Source organism: Gavia stellata, chromosome 11, assembly GCF_030936135.1.
Source record: "Gavia stellata isolate bGavSte3 chromosome 11, bGavSte3.hap2, whole genome shotgun sequence".
Taxonomy (NCBI): Eukaryota; Metazoa; Chordata; class Aves; order Gaviiformes; family Gaviidae; genus Gavia; species Gavia stellata.
The window spans coordinates 4,207,503-4,224,181 of NC_082604.1; the positions used below are offsets into that span (position 1 = coordinate 4,207,503).

The 16,679-nt window shown below is 41.0% G+C and overlaps 1 protein-coding gene across 1 annotated transcript in view; it reads right to left on the reverse strand.

Moving 5' to 3' along the window:
- LIMS2 (LIM zinc finger domain containing 2) overlaps nt 1-16,349 on the reverse strand; it is a 33,385-nt gene extending 17,036 nt beyond the window's left edge. The window contains exons 1-4 of the mRNA XM_059822582.1: nt 16,307-16,349; nt 1,734-1,893; nt 839-905; nt 408-528 (exon numbers count right to left, since the gene is read on the reverse strand). Coding sequence (XP_059678565.1) covers nt 408-528; nt 839-905; nt 1,734-1,893; nt 16,307-16,317 — 359 coding nt within the window. The 5' untranslated portion in view covers nt 16,318-16,349. The remainder of the gene's footprint in view (nt 1-407; nt 529-838; nt 906-1,733; nt 1,894-16,306) is intronic.
- Between the last annotated feature and the right edge of the window lie 330 nt (nt 16,350-16,679).

A 16,679-nucleotide genomic window follows, 5' to 3' on the forward strand; every position in this document is an offset into this window, starting at 1 on the left:
GGGGAATCACATGCTGAACAGGCTTTGCTGTAATCCTCATGTTATTCTCTTGGCCTTTTGCTATATCTTGATTTCCTGCTCAGCAGCTTACTTGATAAATAGCCTGCCCAGGATCACATAATCCCTTTTTCTCACTTGATATTCAGCCTTTTGCCTGAAATCCCTTTCTTCTCCAGAATCCATCCACTAGCTACTAAAATCTGAGTTTCTGCTTCCTACATGTTTCACTGGATGAGGAACACCGTTCTTCACTCCATTTCCATCTCCTAACAGGCTATTCCTTAAAGCTTCTTCTGTACATTTTCAAGCTTTACCTTTCAGTATACAAGCAACTGACCACTCTCAACATCTCACTACTGTGTCAATAACATACTGATAAAACTTTCAGAGCTCCTGCACTATCTTACCTGCCAGCATTCTTCACAAAACCCAGGTCAGCAAGTGCTACATCGCAGAGCTCACAGCGGAAACATTCTGGGTGCCAGTTATTGTTCATTGCCTTGATAACACGCCCAATGATGAACTCACCTGCAAAAGGAAAGCAACATCTTAAGATGCATACAGAAAACAGCCTTATCAAAAGTCTACTGCCCTTCATAATCCTTGTACTTTAATTCCACAAGAACTATTACAGTCTAACTTTGAAAAAACCCAATTAGTCCCAGAACCAGCATACCCCAAATTACTGCTGGTATCATGCTTTGTTTCCCTCCAGAGCTCCTGCTCTTTAAAATGACCTCAACAATCCCAACCCAGGCCCAGATGTCACTGCAATGGTGGGAGGTTTGCATAGCCATGTAGCTGTTAACCCACAGTGCTGACATGCACCACATCTTACCACATTCCCCGCAGCAAGGAGCAAACAGCATCTGAAAGTCATGCTCACAGTACTTCCGACCTTCAAACTGCGAACAAAACAAGAGAGAAGGAGCCCTCATGAATAACTGAATTACTCTTATGTTCTGATAGTTCAGCATGATTTTCCACTGAAATGACCAATTAGTCAAGGTCAGTCAAGTTTTCCAGTTCTAGCCCCCACTCACCTGTTTTTAAACTCCTAAGGATTTTTCTTGAAGAAATATCCAGGTATGGCTTCAGCCTCATGGTGAATTTGCATAACAAACAGTTAAATCATATGCAATGCTGCTACAAGACAGTAAAAATTTTGAAGTATCCAAAGCCCTTTTCCTATAGCTGGCTTGAATTTCATTTTTGCTTTATTTTTTTTTACTCGTGTAATTCAGAACCATTCCTCCTACATGAGACTAAAACTCATGGCCAAATTAAGAATGCAGCATGTTTAAAATAATGTGTTATTTGAAATACATGCTCACGCATATTCTGTAAAAATATTTCAACCTCGTTTTTAAGTGGGTTCACCAATTTCAGTTGCCCATTTGGAAAAGTTTGGCACAAAATATCTGAAAATAAAGACAAAAATGCACTTGTGCCTAATGAAATATTAAGAAACATTTTCTATTTTCTTTTTGAAATATCTTTTACCCAAAGAGCAGGCAGTTTTTGTTGTTACTGATGTCTAGAAAGGAGTATGTGAGAGAAAAAAAACAGAAATTAAGTTGGAAGCCACTCCAAAAAATAGCAACAAAGATTTAGGGCTAAGAAATTAAACCTGCAAGAAAGATGGAAATTCGTATTTCTGCCAGAATTTTCAGCTAATTCCCAATTTCACCTAAAGATATTTCTCTTGTCTTACACACAGTATGATACCTCACCTCATAAAAAAGTCCATCTGGGAACTGACGAAAACACTGAGCACAGACAAAGCAATTTTCGTGATAGAGCTCCCCATTGCTGTTCACAATCCTCTCTGCAGGATCAAATCGAGTCTGGCAGCGTTCACATACTGCATTTGCAAGAGCATCAGACATATTACTGAAATAAAGACAAGAGTAAGAATATGAGCAACGTCACAGCCAATCACATGAGTATACTCATATCATCCAAGTTTCCTCAACATCTATGAACAAAACGTTTCCACTGCTTTAAACTCCCTTTTACATGAAAAAAAAGACCAGTGAGTCAATTCGGCACTGACATCAGTTATAAATAATGTCCTTGCAACTCACACGTGGCAGAATGAGCTCATGTAGCAGACTTACCTATTGTACACTTCTGGCTGCTTCACCAGTCTTTCACCCCATTATGTCATCCTGTTAACAGCTCATACCAAATATTCACAATTTTAAATAAACCAGTAGTTTGGAGAGCAGCAAACAATGATCCTGACTTCTTGGGATTTCTGGTCTCAGTATGTGGATGTCCGAGGATTTTCTGATGTGTAATAAGCACTGATATCCCAACTGCAGTCTCCACTGTAGGAATTAACAGGGCATTTCACCCCCTACCCAGCAGCTTACGTGCACAAGGTTCATTGGAAAATAATTACATACAAGGCCTCTGTTTTCCTGACATATTAGTTGAAACTGTCAAAAGTTTAAAAAGATATGGGAAGAGAGAAGTCTCTCTGGCTGGCTGCGCAAATACATCAGCTTCATTTCCTCAGAGAGTGAGGCTAGAAAAACCCCAAAGCCACACTCACAAATCATGCAAAGGACGTTTCCTCTATCTCCCCTAAAATGTGGCACAGTTCTAATCTCTTTCACAAAATTTTCTCACTTACCATCATGTTAATCTAAGTTCTCTATATACTAACAGAATGCAGTTTTAAAATCATATATCGCATGTCCAAACAAGGAAGAAAAAACTATGAAGAGTCTCAGTTTCTTGTTGCAATGCAATCCTTCTTTTAACCATGAGACTATCCAATAATATAAAAAGTCAATTTTGTTACACTTTTAGATATAGAAGAACAATTTTATGCCTTCTGGGCACCTTCTGAATTCTATGATTGGAAAGACAGCAATTTTATAGGTGGGAGACTAAAAAATTTCCATCATGTCAAAAATCTCCAAAATATTTGTGTAAGTTTTCCTGAAGCACATAACGTATACATAAAATGAAAGTTGGCTTGGTTTAAAAGTTTGGGGGTTTTTTTTCTTTCTTTTTATATTCAAAGCTATTTTGAACTAAATTTCCATCTTTAGTGTTACTCTACAACCCGACGTGCTACTTTCCACACCTCTTCACAGAGAACAGTAATTCAATAAGCATGTTCCGGTAGTAGAAGATTCTCTTTCCTCTGGTCAGACACAGCCCTACAAAAAGATGCCACTGTTTGTATCCCAGGGCTTTCTGCTCTGAGCACAACTAGAATGAGCAGGCAGCAGTGCAGGCAGCAGCCTCATAGCCCTGAAGCAACATAAACAGCCCTGTGCTTCAGCTGGCTCAGCTGAGCCAAATGTATGGCATCTGCAGCCTGTACAAATATCCTACACTGTGACCTGGAGTGACCGCTCAGTAAAAATATACTTTCTTTCTGCAACTGCAATTCCAAGGGTGGCAAAGACCAAGGGAGCTGGTAATAATTTCAAGAATGGAGTACCAATTTAGCAGAAATTTGTTACAACTTGTTTCCTTATGGCAGTACAAAGGAGCTTTAAAAAACAGACATGGACCGGAATTATGGACAAGCAGGAAATCCCATAATTTCATAAACTGGAGATCATAGGTTAAAGAAACATTTTTATCCTGACAGAGTACCAGGGTACCAAACCACAAAAACACCACTGTGTGCAGTAAAGCCGAGAGACCTAATCAGCTTAGTTTTCAATCGCCACTCCTTCCGTTACACCATGCAAATGTGTACCAGGTCTTAAAAAATACAATCTCCCCATCAAGTATTTTCTCCCTCTTGAAAAATTTGATGCCCGAATACCAAGACTTGAGCTAGCCAATAGCCACGATTAAGAAAGCCTCATGTCAACACCAGTGAAAAAGCACCTCTGGGTTACAGAAGAGAACTGGGCAAAACAGCGTTCCAGTGAGTCTCAGTTTCCTACACAACAGCAAGTATTACACCTTACACACGAACAACAAAGCATGATCTAAGGTTGTGTTTGTTGGGTTTTTTGCTTTATAAACATGAACTCAACATTTTAAAAATCCTTTTTTTTTGTTTTTCTTTCTCCAAATGGACTTTAGCAGCACTCTAGGGAAGGAACAGTACCCATCACTGCCACTACCAACTACCTACTTGCTGGCTGAACTCCATAAGAACAGAGCTGCCACCTAGGCAGTGGCAGTATGCAACAATTACAGCCTGCTACCTGCACAGCCACGCTCCTGTATGAAACACAGTGCAAGTTCACGAGTGTGATAGTTCACACCAAACACTACTGAATATACTTATCTGGGAGAGATTCTGACACAAGGCCCATGGCTGCTTTGGCGAGAAAGATAATGAAGACGTAGGGACTCACTCATAAGTATAAGGCTTTCAGGAGCCTCCATTCTGAAACCAGCATTTGAGGGCTGTCAAGACAGAGTAACCCCACAGTAAACCCTAACTTCTAAACAATATAATATCTATTGGGGAAATTGAAATTCCTAGTGAAAGTCAAATGCACTATTGCTCTGTGTTCTCACCATCTTCCCTTAGCATGAAGTACAACTTTGGATTTAATTTTTAACTCTCAAAAAATTAATTTACCTCATTCACTTGCAAAAGCAAGATAATATCAAGAGTCCCAAGCATTTATTTACCGTTCTGCTGATGCATGCTGATGCAGGAGGTCCAACTAGCTATGGAATTTTGCTCAAGGTATTCCAATACTGTTTTAAGAACAGAATATGATACGCAGCCAAAAATCACTAATGATTTTGCAAAACAGCATAGAACAAGCACTTCAAAGACTTGGAAATGGAAAACATCAACAAATTTTCAAAATGTTTGAGCTAGAAGAACTTGGTTGATGCTGACAAGATTTCCTTAAAGGCGTAAGAAAGATGATCATGATACAGCCAGAGCTGTCCAAGAAATGCCACAATGCAAATGAGCTCATGATTGTGACTTGTTACTTGTACATGAGAGAAACTATTAGTCCAGGAAAAAAATAAAATAAAAGAACCTGTACACAAAATAACACAGTTCTCTCCCTCAACTATAACACAGTTGAAATTTGTTGGGGAAAGCCGTACAGGAGACAACTAAATCACACATCGGCTCCTGACCAATATGTCTCCTGTAATACAAACCAGCAGCTGTGGCTCTTTGATAATCATAGCTTGAGTTTTACCTCTCTGCTCTCTTTTCATTCATGACTTTGCATCCGTTTTTACTTAAGACGTTTTATTCTTTTACACTAAAATTTGCAACTTTGGCATTGGCCTAAAGGTATGACTTTGCATTTATTCAAAAGTTTTGCTGTCACATATGCCATAGTTTCTTAATCTCTCTCAACTACACAGCCCTGTGTGCCCTCTTCCTTGTGCAAAACCAAGGATTTATTAAACTAGCTCAATGTTAAAATTACCCAAGGCTGGAAGGGGGAGGAAGGACAGTTCTAATTCAGAGCAACTGTATGATTCAGTTTACTACACTGCTGCAAAAACACTTCTGCCAGCGACACGCGGAGAGGAAGAGCAACACCACAACAATCCTTTTGATGGCGGTGCCAAGAGTGAGCAAGGAAGTTTGACTTGCTGTGTCCATCGTAAGTTACTTAGATCTGAATCTTTCCCACAAAGGACAGTCCCCAATATGGAGTGCTTCTTGTATTCTGTTTGCTCACTGATTTTTTTTGCAATTCAGTAAAATACAGAATCTTCCTCTGTTTTAACAATAAGCTGGAGACACAAAGACAGGAAAGGCTATTAAAACATGACCAGCTCAACATCCTGAAGTTATCCTGTCCTGTGCAAACCCCAAAAATACCAGTGCTCAAACAATGCGTTTTCCAATCTTCCATCATTTTCTGCCATATTTTAACAAATTATCTTTGTCAAAGTACCTAATTTACAGGAATTAGTTATTCACCATTATAATTAGGTGTGGGTTTCTCATGCTTTGACTTCTCAGAAGTATTTACTGTAAGATACCAGCATTGCTTTCAAATTGGGCAAAAAGAAAAAAAAAGGAAAATTCCTTCTTTATAAGCAGCAGAAGTTAATTGGGAGACCCATTCTGTGCCATTGGTACAGGTGCTATAGAAATGTTTGAAGGCATTTTACCTTCTTATATCACTAAAGTCAATATGGATCTATCTTCCAAAAACAGTGGTTTCATATATATTTGGGCTAGCAAATGTCATATTCTCATACAGATTCAGGAAATTTGGCCTGTATTACTGCAGAAAAAAAAAAGGGTTGGACTGAAATACCAACAAAGCTGGCTAAAATGCTACAGCTTCTATACTGTTACCTCCTTATTTAAACATTTGTCCACAGGGATCTAGCACTGGTGACAGGTTGAGGGGAAAAAAAGCAAATCTAATACTTGCACTGCTAAGAGAGTAGAACAGAAGCTCCAGCCTTTGCATTAGTAGAATTCAGTATCTTAAACATGGATGCAAGAGAAAATGAACCAGACAACTAGACAACCAGGAGAACAGATGAACAGTCTCAGACTCTATCAGGTCCAGTTAAAGAACTGCAGCTGGAAGGAGCACTTCTGTCAGAAAAGCCCAGTCAAAAAAATCAGTTTTCTTTAATTCGTCTTGAAAACTCTTTGGTTTTAGTGTCAAAGAGAGTTCTCTTAATACAGAGATGACCAAAAACCTTACAGATACTACAAAAAGAAAGAAGACAAAATTTCAAGATCCAAGAGCCCAGGGCATTGTCCAAACCTCATCAGACAGGCACTGTACCCATGCTAGGGAATCCTAGAAAGGTATTCTCTGCTCTTTCTGGTCTACCAGTAAAAACCAGTGTATACAGAAGATACCACAATATAGTAACATTTACATAGCCATTTCTAGTATGTATACACACACAGATGCCTAGCATAGCGAAAAGTCAAAATCCCAGAAAGCTATCACCACTTGTGTATATCATAGATGCCAGTAGCTAAGATAAAAATCAGAGCACTCCAGGAGAGGGGCTTCTTCCCATCCCCATAGCACTGTTGAGGATTTGTGGCTTTAAGTCCTTAATGTTGGCAAAGCCAAAAAACATATTTGCCAGGACAATACCAGACTTTATGATTCATTTCACAGATAATGACTAATATAAAGAAAAAAGAAAGAGGAAGGGTATCAGTTCATTAACTCCTGCTGAAAAACAGCTCTCAACTACCCTTACCTTACACTTTTTGTTCTTATTTACTACACAGGGATAGCCAAAACTAAGAAAAACATACAAATGCAACTTATGGTCACAATATGGAAAAAAATCTTTACGGCTCCTCATCTCTCCTTGGCCTACCAAGAGCAGCGATTTGCTATTAGTAGAAGCCAGGGTTTTTAAAAAAAAATCCACTCCTTCACACATTTCAGCTGAGAACAGAATAGGATGTCCGTATGGTTGGCCTGCAGGGGAAGCCACAATCAGCTGGACCTTTGAGACCAGCAGCAGCAATGAAAGTCTGTTAGTATTCACACAGAAAAAAAAATCCTATGCCACAGGTACTTGGTAGTCCCTCTGAACGAAATGCAATACTTATTTCTAGTAAACCATGACCAATTACTTAAAAAGACACACATTTAGCAGTGTTCACTCAGCCCAGGGAAACATCAACAAACATAAAGAAAGGTACAGGTTTTAAACAGATTACACCTCTTATACAGGAAAAACACCATTTTATTATCAAGCATGTACCACTTCACCCACAATGTCTATTAGATAAATAACTTCTCACACATATTTAATCTTTGTCTTCTTCACTCTCATCATCTCAAAGGAGCTAAAATGTGATGTTTGTTTACCAGCACTGATAAGACAGATCATTCCCAAATGTATTCATCAATTACCAACCAGCAGCAACACTACTTCTGGATTACTCTCATTTGCCTGAAGGAAGCATCTATCTATCAGGACCTATCAGTACCTTAAAAACTGTGGATAAAATATAAATAATGCAGGAGACAAAATTCCCAAACAGATTATAATCTTCAGCACTGTCATCTGCTGAGTAAAACCAAAATATGTGACTTTATGCTTACTTTGCTTCAAGAACTACGATGTGAAAAATGTATTCAATTTACCTATCTAGACATTTCCCCCCTAAATCGCTCTGCCAGCTGCAAAAGTTTTTTCTTCCAAACCCACCTGGCTTAATTAAAAATTCTGCCAGCATATCGTTTATATGCAGGCATGGTCTGCCTTCCTCTGTACAGGTGTCGTCACAGCAATACATACACAGCCTCCCTCCTTCAACACAGTATAGTATCAGCCCCTAAGCATTCTCCCCACCTAGCACCATATCCCTGTAGTCCTAGTTGTGCTCGGCTTCAGAGGGAGCTCCCCACCCCACTCCACTCTTCCCAGACTTACTAACGTGCCCAAGCTCGACGCAGTACATTTGGAGAACCATTACTGTCAGCATTGCTATGCCAGTGCTGCCCAGTTCACCTCCTCTAGCAGCCTCACACGGCACGCTTAACAGAATAGGTTTTAAAAGAGAGATCTCACACAGATGAGCATTTTCCAAACACCAGCCTCCAGCTCCTGAAATCTAGCTGACATAGAAGGCAAATGAGAACTAGCCTTGTTCTCCTGCAAAACCATTCTAGTGCAGTGCTGAGTACTATAAACACACTGTTCGGAAAAGGGCATTCTTTCTGCATAGTGGATTAAGTACATCTTCTTAAGAGAGAGTTTTAAACTCTAATTTAAAAAAAAAAAAACAAAATCAACACTTGAAAAGTCTCTGTCGTGTTTACAAACTCAGAAAAAAAATTATTAGAAATAATAATTGGAAATCATGGGAAAAAATATTGTGTCTTCACGTTCTTTCTGGAAGGCTCTTACAGGTTACAGTGAAACACAGTTAAACAGCTGAAAGCAAACTACATTTTTATAATGTGAGATGACTATGTCTGGGTATTTATCTCCTCATCCTTCCTATTTTCAGTTCATACTATGCTGTTTATGTTCCACTGCTGCTTTTTCAATGCTTATTTTCTTTTCTCTCACAGGTCCCTTCTATGCTTCTCACTCTTCCTGAACAGCATCCTCTCCACTCAACAGCATCACTGTTTCTTTCACTTCCTTCTTACTCCCCTCCTCACTAAATTCTCAAACATTCACACCCACAACTTTGTGCAGGAAAAATGGAACATTTACCAACTAACTAATAGCTACAGGCTAAAAGGAAAATAGTGGGAAAAGTAGGGTTCTAGTGAGGGATCCACAGTTCAAACTGAGAAGCCAAACCAATTGCTCAATTACAGGTAAGCATCAGGTCTATCTCCTGCTAAGAAAAGACTGAAATTCAAAAATTCTGACTGCTAGGAAAAAAATCTCCTCTCCTGCACGCTCACTGCTCTCCCCAGTGACACAGACTTCAGAGCCCATGTTGCTGCTCCAGCTCACAGTTCTCCCAAAATGCAAGAAACAAAGTTTTATTTAATTCCTGTTAATTTCTCTCCTGCACAAAAGTACTTCTCAATTTTCATTGAAGTTAAAGCAAAATTTTAATCTGAAGCACATGAAAAATAATGATCAAATGAAGCAAAGGAATTGTCTGGGCAGATTTAAGAAGCTTTGGTTGATGTGTTCTAAATAATCTCAAGAAGCAGCTACACGCGAAGCTTCAGTTTCTGCTGGACTTGAGTTATTTACAAAAACTAAAATCAACTAGCTTGCTATTAACAGAAGAAATGGACTACTGAGCCCTAAAAATCAAGGAACAGCAGAATTTTATCAACATTTTGAAAAATTACTGCATTTCACCATTTCTTTATTGCCACAGTGCCTAAATACTTCACCATTAACAACACTAGCACTAATGTTGGTTCTGAACAGTCTAGTGCAGTGCTTCGAAATGGGAAAGGTTCTCCATCGTTGCTTTCCTGTTATTGTTAAAAACTGAAAGCTTTCTCATCAGGAAAGTCCTTTCCGTCGTCATCTACTTGGAAATGAAAATAAACAGACTTCATCCCCTCTGGCTGTGTGCAGACAATTCCCGCTTTAAATATAAAAGCAACCCCCCCCCAAAAAAAAAAAAAAAAAAAAAGAACATCCATCAAATCCTGGAAAATGCTTCAACAATACCATTCCCTTCATCTCAGAGACATACCCACGTATCCCAGCTGCTGTATCTGTCCTGTTGCTCAGGAGTGACCCTGTGCCACTTAGCCGATCCTGCCGGCGTTGATAAAGTTTGGAGGATGCCAGCCCCCGAAGTCTCAGGCCAGCCATGGCACCCAATGCCACTGTGAAGGGGAATGCAGAGAGACAACTGGAGCGAACGCTAGCAACACTGATATTCAATGAGTCACCTTCCTTTTGGGAGTTGCCTTTACATTTTAGAAGAGCTAAAGCAGGATGCATAGGCCCCTGCTCAAGCATTGTTTCTTACAATTCTTCTGCCGTTCTGCTACAGTCTTAAAGATCAGACAACTTCTTTCCGGTATTCCACTAGTAATTACCTATTTAAGCCAGCACACTAGGAGTCTACATCAGCAACTTATTCTGTGTTAGACTTACACAATATACCTGTATAAATTTCACAACTGAGTTTTAAAAAAAAAATTCTGAGTCTTCACATAATTAATCCAATTAATTCAAGAAGACTTTCTGATCAAAGCAACAGAGAAATACAGAAAAGCAAAATAGATTACTAGACCCCTCGACAATGAACACTTCAGTTTGCTGCAGATCAGTATCTGACCCTGGCATCTCTAAGGTGGTTCCCTACAGGCTTCTGCATCATGCAATGTTTTAAGAATACTGCAAACAACAGAACTGTTCCTTCCATTTGGATAAAGCATATTCCAAGAAACAAAACTGTGAAGACTTTTGCTCTCCGGACACACTCCAGCCTGCAGAAGCGGCATGCAGCAGAGGGTCAGGAAGCAGGGAGAAGGAACATACTTGGCATTCCGGCCTCCAGAGCTCTCTGCTGGGAGCTCAACAGAGCCTCCTAACAGGAGCTTGCCCTTTCTGCCGCTCCCGCTCTCCACCCACCCCTGCAACAGAGAAAGAGGATCACACAGCACAAAAAAGAGTAAAAATTTGAGAATACAGAAGTCAGTTTTTAAGAGAACAAAGGGAAAGGAGTGGAGGATGGGAGCATCTGAGTCAGTGTCATTTGATCAGTATCACCATGAATAACAGCCCAAGAGTCATTATCAACAAATTATTTTTTAGTAAATTATAAAAAAAGGAGGATTTTTGTAGCATGAGAGTGAAATATATTCCATGACTACAGCCTGGCAAGCTATAGAGGAAAAAAAAAGCAAAACGAGAGAAGTGATGACTTTATAAGTACCTAATGAGAATTAGCCAGCAGAGATCCCTTCTGTCCTTTAAAGAAAAACAGAAGGGTTTACTGGGACGCAGCAGAACAGGCACAAATAAAGAACATCATCCTTTCAAAACCAGAAATCAGTAACCTCAAAATCTACAATTCACTCCACATTTCATTGGGAGTTTCAGGCTCCTGACCTGTGACAGCAGTCTGACACTATCTTTCAGATTGCATGTGTGCTTTATCCATTTCTACTTTATGATGTACATGGAACAGAAGAAGAAAAATGTCCTCCATACTGGATTGTTTTTGCTGACCTTTTAAATTTTAGAGCAATAAAACACTTTTAAAATGCAATATTAAATCACCTTTCTACTTTTAGCACAAAGCAAAATATTACATCACTGCAACATTTATCTCCCTTAACCTTAAGCAATCTGGCTAAAAATCTCCTTCTCTCTCAAACACCTAAGCTTTCACCTTTCTTACTCACACGACATGATTTTATTGGTTTTCAAATAACCACTCTTCCACAGAAAAGTATGACTCTCTTCTTCAAAAGGGAAGATGAGGGGATTGAAGGAAAAAAACATCAAAACAATAACCACCCTGTCTTCCCATCCCTCAACACAAGCTCGCTCACTCATTCGTCGTCTCTTACTGCCTCGCACATAAAGAGTGAAAATGCATGGGTTTTTCTTTCCCTCTTGACAGATTGCTTTTAAGAGACAGGGTCGATGCCAAAATCTTACAGCTGGTTACTTTCTGGGCCAAAGTAGAGAAGAAAGCAGATAGACTTCTTTTAGGCATTAACAAGTAGTTCTCCTCAGAGAAGCACCTCTATGTCCCCAGAACAGACTACTAAGGACCTTCCAACAAGTTAAAATCTATCTAGAGAGCCTCAGAGAGCAGATTTAGATGAAAAGATAGTAAGATTAAAACCACATTTTTCAACCCAGAAGAGTAGAAATGGCTGCTTATAACTCAGAGAGATGAGACCTCTCTTAGTTTGATGCAGGTACTTTCTAGTCAGCGCCAAGAACCTTTCTTAATACTATCGACCTTTATACTCCCTCCTTCTCCTTCAAACCATTTTACTTGCAACTGCTTCATAAAATGGAGCACATGCACAGCAGCAGCTCTCTACTGAATTAAAAAGCATCTAGTCAAATGCTAGCCTAATCGAAAATAATATACTCTTATTTCTTACCTCAACTGGATTAGGAACAATCAATAAGCGTATCTGTAAATGCAGCTGTTCTTCTTTTGTTGACTGCAGGAAGTGCATAGGCGTATCCAGATCCCAATTAGACCAAGTATAGTGATAACAAAAATTTCTTACAAAAATAATTATGCCCTGAAACATGCACTTAGGAAACATTTTTCCTTGGGCTTTGTATTAGATTAATTTCTAAAGGCAATATAAAACAGCACAGGCATTTTTTACCTTTATGTTTTCTAATCAACACCGAGCAGTGAAGTCTCAAAAGAAATTATCTTCGATTCTGGTTTATTTTCTACTTTGGACATTTGACAATGTTTTGTTCACTGGTCATTCACTGATCCTCTTTCTTAGGAGTAAGTAAGTTCATCACAAACAACAAAGAAAACAGGGCAAAACACAGTAGCAAAAAAACCCCCAAACCAAAACAACTCAACACACCCCCCAAACCCTAATAATCCTCAAAAAGGCAAAAATCAAAATGGAGAGATGGACCAAACACATCAAATACAAATTATAGAAGCAGTCTTCACTTACTGGTAAGGAAGTACCATAGTATACTTCTAAAGGCACCAAAAATCACATAAATTATATTTCTCAACACTGCAAAATATAGAAAGGCTGCTTAGAAACATACTATTTTTATGTCTAGCACATTATCTCTTATACAGAGTTTATTTCCAAATGTAGTTAAACAGCATGTAACTTAAAATTAAAATACATATATGCCTTTAATTTCTTTATGTCCTATTATCTTTGGATCTTAGTTGGAACAGATATATGTGAAGAAAGGGTGATTTTTTTTTTTTTTTTAAGTTAACCGCATCCCTTAAACTGCAGGCTGCTCTTGAAATTAGGGACTATAACAGCCACTTTAGTCAAGACACAGAGAAATAAAATAGCTCAGCCAAGATGTGGCAGACAGAATTAACTACCTGCAAATTCCAATTATCCACTTACCAGTTTTCTCTAACAAAACACAATCCTCACATTGTAACAATGTAACTTCTGATACGTGTAATATTTTAATTTAATTTGCTAAATAGTCACCTGTTTTTAATAATTTTCTACTACGAATACATAGAAATGCACATCTTTCTTTGTATGTTCTGGAATTATATTTTTCCCTAATGCTAAAAATCAGTAAATCAAATTACTGCAGCTATTTAAATTCAGGAGACACCCTCTGCAGCTAAATGGGACAGAACACTTAAAAACAAAAATGGAGTTATTTTTCATCTCTCTTAATTGCTTATAACGCATCAGTAATCATAGTACGTAGAAGTGAGTCCTTTTGTGTTTCTATTTGACAAGAACAGTGAAGTGAAAAAGAATAATGTCAGCACTTCATGTTCTCCAGTCTTCCTTGCTTTAACACACTGTAACACAACAAAATCATTTGCTTCCCTGTGTCGACAGTTTCAAGACCAGGGGCACATTTATGTCATGTTCCTGGCTCTGGAAGGTTCCCATTGATCAATATTATGGGGACACTCCAGCTGTGAAACAGTTCATCTCCTTCCGGAACCCTGAAAACCCTGAATCTCAAAAGCTGGAGAACATTTGATTACATAATGTTGACAGATTTTAAGAACTACCACGTGACAAACATGGAACAACATCTGGCCACCGTTCAGTAGAGTGACCTGTAGGTGGATCTAAGGAAGTACGTTCTCGATGCTGAATTCTTTCTAATGACTTAGAAGTCCGTCCCAGCCCGAAAACAACATCAAACACGGTGCTTGTCAATTGGCATCATCAGTCATGCAAGGTGCCGAGCAGTGCAATGTTTCACAGACTCTGAAAAGTACAGGTTTTGTTTTGCTGGGAAACTGCTACCCTAAATGGATTATACCATTACCGAGGAAAAAGTCAGTTGAATTACAGCTACGATAGACATCTCTGAAAGAACAGTTAATCATTCTGTCCTAGGAACGACAGCAGACAGAAATTTAGAAATGTTCATAGCCGACAAATTTCCAGGACAAACATTTCTGAAAACATTAAATAACACTTGCATTCACTTTTCAAAAGCTAAAGCCAAGGTCTGCTCATTTTAACAATCCTCTGAAGTACCTCTGAGGGAAAGAAGACAGAAATCCTGTACTGCTTTGAAGAACTGCACACTCTGCAGTGTCTCAACTACCTTGGAACTCTCCACCAAGCCTCATGCTTCACGTCGGAGCTTCTCACTGAATACAGTGTTGTACCTTAACAGGTAGGTTTCTAAGGAAGCATGAAGAGAAGGTGACAAGGACTACTGTCCATAGGCATTTCCCACTGAGGCTGAATGATTTCACCTGAGGTAAACATGTCATTCTAAACAGTACTACACCACAGTTCCATAACAATAAAATCAGCTGGGTTCATACAGCCACAATTTTTCCCAGGTCCTCCTCATCTCGTCCCTATTTCGGAGCTGCACAGGTGCCCCTGACCTGTGAACATTTAAGACTCTTGAGTCTTCCTCTAGTTGTAAGGGAAATTAATGTAAACTTATAAACACACACCGAGTTCACACGTCAGAAGAACAAAAAAGGGACCATTAAGACAGAGAAGACAAAGCAATCTAAAGACAGGAGGCAAAAAACAGTTGAGCATGTACCACCACCCATCAACATCAATTCGTCATCAGAGAGAGCAAAAATAACACTCACGCAAACCATAGATGAGGATATAACAATTATTCAGCACGTTCTCATACCTAACAACCCACCAAACATGATCTACATTGAATAATCATAAGAAGCTGCATAATACAAACATTGAGACTTTACACAAAAGAAAAATGAACGCTTATACACAAACTACTCCAGATCCATTTCAGTATTCCTAGTCATGAAGAGCAATGCTTCAGGATTACAATAATGATAGCAGGATTCAGGATGACTATCCTAAAAAAAGGCACCCTACTACTTTTAATATTACTTCCTCATGCTTTTCATCTTCAAGACATTTTACAAAAGGAAGCTTATTTTCACAAACTGCTTCATAACGTCTGGGTTTTATTTTACTGATGGGAGAACAAAGTGATCGGAGACACTAAAGCATTTGTGCAAACCCTCGGAAGACGCCAGTAAACGCTTTCCCCTCTGCTTTTCTCATTTACATCTGTCAATTAGGTGACTTTACAGAGTTCTCCAATGTCAGACAGCGTGGGAGGAGAATCAAGCTCCATATTTAAACAGCTTTTGGAACATGTAACTCCAAGGCCAGCCCGAAGAAGAGGAGACTGCATGTGTGGGCAGAGGGGCAGCGTGTCGATCAGTCAGAAGGGCCCCGATGCGGGGGACGGCGGTGCGGGGCGCAGCGGGAGCAGGCTGGCAGTGCCTGAGCCACACCACCCGGCTGCAGGGAGCCTGGCTGCTGGGCAGACACTGCTCAGATCCACAACCGCTCCTTCCCAACTCTGTTTCTGGTCTTCCCACCACCCTTCGCTGTGTCCCCGTGCAGGGGTAAGGCACGGCGGAGCAGCCCTTGTTCTGCTCTTCCACGAGGTCAAGTTTCCGACTCGACCATGGCACGGAGCCGCCAGCGCTGCCGGCGGCGGTGCGGGAGCTGGTCTGTCCCGGTCGGAGCGTGTCCCGCTCCGCCCGAACCTCACAGGAGGAAAACGTCCTCTCCCCCGACCGCTTCCTACCGGGCACACCATGATTTTACCCAGGGCAAACAGAGGCTGCTCCCGACCCCTCACCGCCTGCAACAGGGGCGGCGAAGGCAGGGACAGCCCACCGGAGCCAGGGCGCGGGACCGACCCCCGGCCGGGCTCCCCGGGCCTCCCCTGCCGAGCTGCGCACCCCCCTCCCCGGCCTTACCTGCCCGTCATGGCGGCGCGCCCCCGGCCGGCGCCGGGCTGTGGCGGAGGGGCTGCGAGGCGGGACAGGCGGCTCGGCGTTGCGGCTCCAGCCCCAGCGAGCCCCGGCGGGCAGCAGAAACCCCGCCCCGGCCCGGCCCGGCGGCGGCCCGGGCCCCCTGGGCGTGGGCGGGAGCCGCAGCCCCCGGTGACTCAGGGCAGCCCCCCCCGGCCCCGCGCATACTTTTCCTATAAAGGGAAAGAAATATTGAGTAACGCAGCGGCGGAGCGGGCCCGCCTCCCGGCCGCGGCGCGGGGACCTGGCGGCCCCGGGGCACGGCCCCTGCCCCTGCCCCTGCCCCGCCGCCGAAGCTGCTGCCGGGCTGCCCGGGAGC